Genomic DNA, 3,480 nt, shown 5'->3' with positions numbered 1-3,480 from the left:
GACGAGAGGAAATGGCCTCAAGTTGCATCAGGGGAGGTTTAGATTGGATGTGAGGAAAAATTTCTTTACTGAAAGAGTGGTTAAACATTGGAACAGGCTGCCCAGGGAAGTGGTTGAGTCCCCATCCCTGGAGGTATTTAAAAGACATGTAGATGAGGCGCTTAGGGACATGGTTTAGTGGGCATGGTGGTGTTGGGTCGACGGTTGGGCTCGATGATCTTAGAGGTCTTTTCCAGCCTTTATGATTCTATGATTCTGTGATTCTGCATGGACTTCCATGATAGATGAGGGCAGATACTGCAGTTGGTGTTACAGTACTGCATGCATCATTACAAATTCTAACACTAAGATTGCTATCTGTCCTGTCCCTATTACCCATTTTTAAATAGAAAGTTAATTTCCTCTAAAACCAATGATCTGTATGACTAAAAGACCTGCCAGATACCCTAAGCTGTTGTTTCCTTGTTAGGAATTTATCAGGACAAGCCTGGATGAAGGACGGGGGTGTCAAATGGCTGTGGACATATGTTGAAGGCCAGCCATGTGGGTTGAAGGCCAGCTGTGTGGGTCAGAAGTCCCACCATCTCTGACAGCAAGAAGACCTGTTCTGTCACTGGTGTTTGCAACAAGACTAGTGGAAAAGCATTCTGCAAACACCTAAATAGAAAGCCCTTTCTGCTTTCCTTTTGTCAATATGAGAGTAAAGTCTAAGATATCCTGTCCGTTTCAGGGAAATACAGAAACTGAGACTTGCCAGACTATCACTTTGGTCTTCATCATCCTAAAGATGTCTTTAATGCCTCACACTACTTGGTGGGCTCATGTAGGCTGTTCACAAACAAAGCTTTGCATGTGGTAGAGAAGGAAGTACAACATAACACCCTGCACTGCAGCCTACTATTTACTTAGTTGGGATTAAATTCTTCATGCTGACAAGCACTCTTGGGTTGCCTCATTAAGTGTGCAGTGTTATGTGATGTGTAAATTATATATTAAAAACACGTAATTTCTGCTATGGCTTTAGAGATGTAATAAGGAATGTAAGCCATTTTTAGATTTTTAAAGAATAGGCACAAAGGTAGAAAGGATGGGGGACAACTCTTTGAAATAGGTAACTCCTAAAGATGTCTTGGTAGAACATCGTAGTATCAGTATTCACAACTGGACTGTCTATGCCTAACTGTGGGAGATCTAGTAGTAACCAATCTATGGACAATAAGAAAAGACTGTTAACATGAACAACAAAAATGCGAATGCAGTTTTTCTTTCAAAGACATGCACAAGAGCTGACTAAGATACCCAGCTGAGCTACGTGCAGTGCTCAGTTGGGAATGAGCTGGAATTTAAGTTGAACCTTTAGAGCCAGGTGTAGCCAGATGACCTGTCACAATGTTCGTGATGGTTTTGCAGAATCTGGCATTTAGTTTGTATGTATCTATGATATAGTTAGACATCCTTTCTTTACTAGTGTTTATCAAGATAGATTTTTATTTTTTTTTAATCTTAGCAGTACATACTTTCAATGGAAAAGCTGTTTTTTCCTAGTTAAGTCTAAGGAACATAATGGTTTTTTGTACTGTATCCTATGTCAGATCATGCAGGGGGAAGAAAGGGTCAGAATTTATTGTTTTATTTTGCAGTTATATATATCTGGTTGCTTCCACTTTCTGTTCTGGGCATAATGAAAACTTCATCAAATAGATGTATAAAAATAAAATGTATTTTAGAGAAATTGTACTTTCTGTTATGTATTATATTAAAGTACAAGAGATAATAGGAGCTGTATTCATGACCTATGATCCAGCTAAGCTATGTGCTATACATCCTTATTATAAAGGCATAATTTAAGGCACCAAGGTTTATTTTGTCATGAACCAAATGAGTTAACGGCCTGTAGAACTCAAACTGTAAAATACGTGGTTCTAGAAGAAGACACACTGGAGCATGCTATGCTACTGAGACTATGTATCTGTACTTTGCAAAATCTGTTATCTTTTTGAAGGAGTGATAATTCTGGTGGCTGAGTTAAATTATCCTTTGCCTTTCTCTTAAGGGATAACTTGCTCTGGCAAACTGCAGTAACATTGGGCGTGGCATTCAGGTTAATCTTTGCCAATTAATTGCTATTATTTTAGTTTTTCTTTCTAAATATTTTCTCTCTTTAAAGGGAATTCCATATTTAATACATTTCTGAATTAATGGCAATCAAGTTAGCAAGTCAGTATGTTAGGACCATTTCAAAGATATATTCTTTATATTTTAAAAGTGTTAATTAACTAGTTCTGTTATCTTTTAGCTAAAGCTTTTTTAAAAACCTAGTAAGTATTGAAAGGAAATGTTGATTAATATTTTTTTCATCAAGGACACACTGTTTACATTATTAGATAACTCCTTTGAACCAGAAATCATACCAAAGCTAGTTTGCATTTTGTTACTAAATGTGATGCTTGACTCTGAGGTCTGTCTTGGTCTAGGAGCTACTTGAAGGAGATGTTCCTGTTCCGCCTTCATACATGTTGCCACCGCTACCTATTCCAGGAGATACCTTTCCTGTCAGAGTTACCCATTTGGTGTCCCCTAAGGAGGTACATTTTGTAAACTTCTCATATATGTTGCAGACAGGAAATGTTGCGATCCCATCATACTGGTGAAAAGGAAATCACGGCTAATGATTTTAGATAATATAAAAAAGTATTAGTAAGGTTGCAAAATGCTACTGAGTTATTGATACAGATGGTTGTGCAGTGCAACTATCTGAATGAACTCTTACTTGAAATACCCTCTTGGGTGGGGCAGAGAAATAAATACTGACCATTTCCCTAAAAACAGAATTTTAAGAATTACAATACTGCAGTCTGGTACTTACTCACCTTGTATAATAAGAAAATAGGTCACTGGATTTTAACTTGGCAGAACTATAATGATTTATCTCTTCTTTATTGTCCAAAAATTAAATTACTGGAACATCGTACAGTAATGTGAACATTTTCTGGCTGTTACAGTTGTATTTTACTGCCTTTGGTTGATGATTGATCATTGATTTTTGTGTAAACCCACACAACTTCCCTCTAGTAGTCTCCCAGGCAAAAGGTGGAATGTAATGTTCATTGATCAAATAAAAGATTCTTATGTGGACTTTGAATGTTGAATGATGAAATAGGAGAACAGAAAACAGTGAGAAGCTGATTGTGTAACAAAATCTAACATCTTCTGAGTGGATTGATTTATACTGAAGTGCTTGTGTTTGTTGTTTTGGTAAATCTGTAAACCAAAAAACAGGTTTTATAGTACTGAAGTGATTGCTTTAAATTCAGCATCATGATCTAATATGAATTCACCCCACTGCGTCGATGATAACTTCCTTCTCCAAGTGGTAGAGGAGCCAACGAGGAGAGGTGCTATGCTGGACCTTATTCTCACCAACAAGGAGGGGCTGGTGGGGAATGTGAAGCTCAAGGGCAGCCTGGGCTGCAGTGACCA

At 37.6% G+C, this 3,480-nt stretch overlaps 1 protein-coding gene across 1 annotated transcript in view; it reads left to right on the top strand.

Moving 5' to 3' along the window:
* RNF17 (ring finger protein 17) overlaps positions 1 to 3,480 on the top strand; it is a 56,113-nt gene that overhangs the window by 45,987 nt on the left and 6,646 nt on the right. Inside the window, exon 32 of the mRNA XM_019472098.1 lies at positions 2,475 to 2,585. Within this exon, the coding sequence (XP_019327643.1) occupies positions 2,475 to 2,585 (111 nt within the window). The remainder of the gene's footprint in view (positions 1 to 2,474; positions 2,586 to 3,480) is intronic.

Source organism: Aptenodytes forsteri, unplaced genomic scaffold, assembly GCF_000699145.1.
Source record: "Aptenodytes forsteri isolate BGI_AS27 unplaced genomic scaffold, ASM69914v1 Scaffold307, whole genome shotgun sequence".
Classification (NCBI taxonomy): domain Eukaryota; kingdom Metazoa; phylum Chordata; class Aves; order Sphenisciformes; family Spheniscidae; genus Aptenodytes; species Aptenodytes forsteri.
This window is presented reverse-complemented; position numbering and strand designations above follow the sequence as displayed.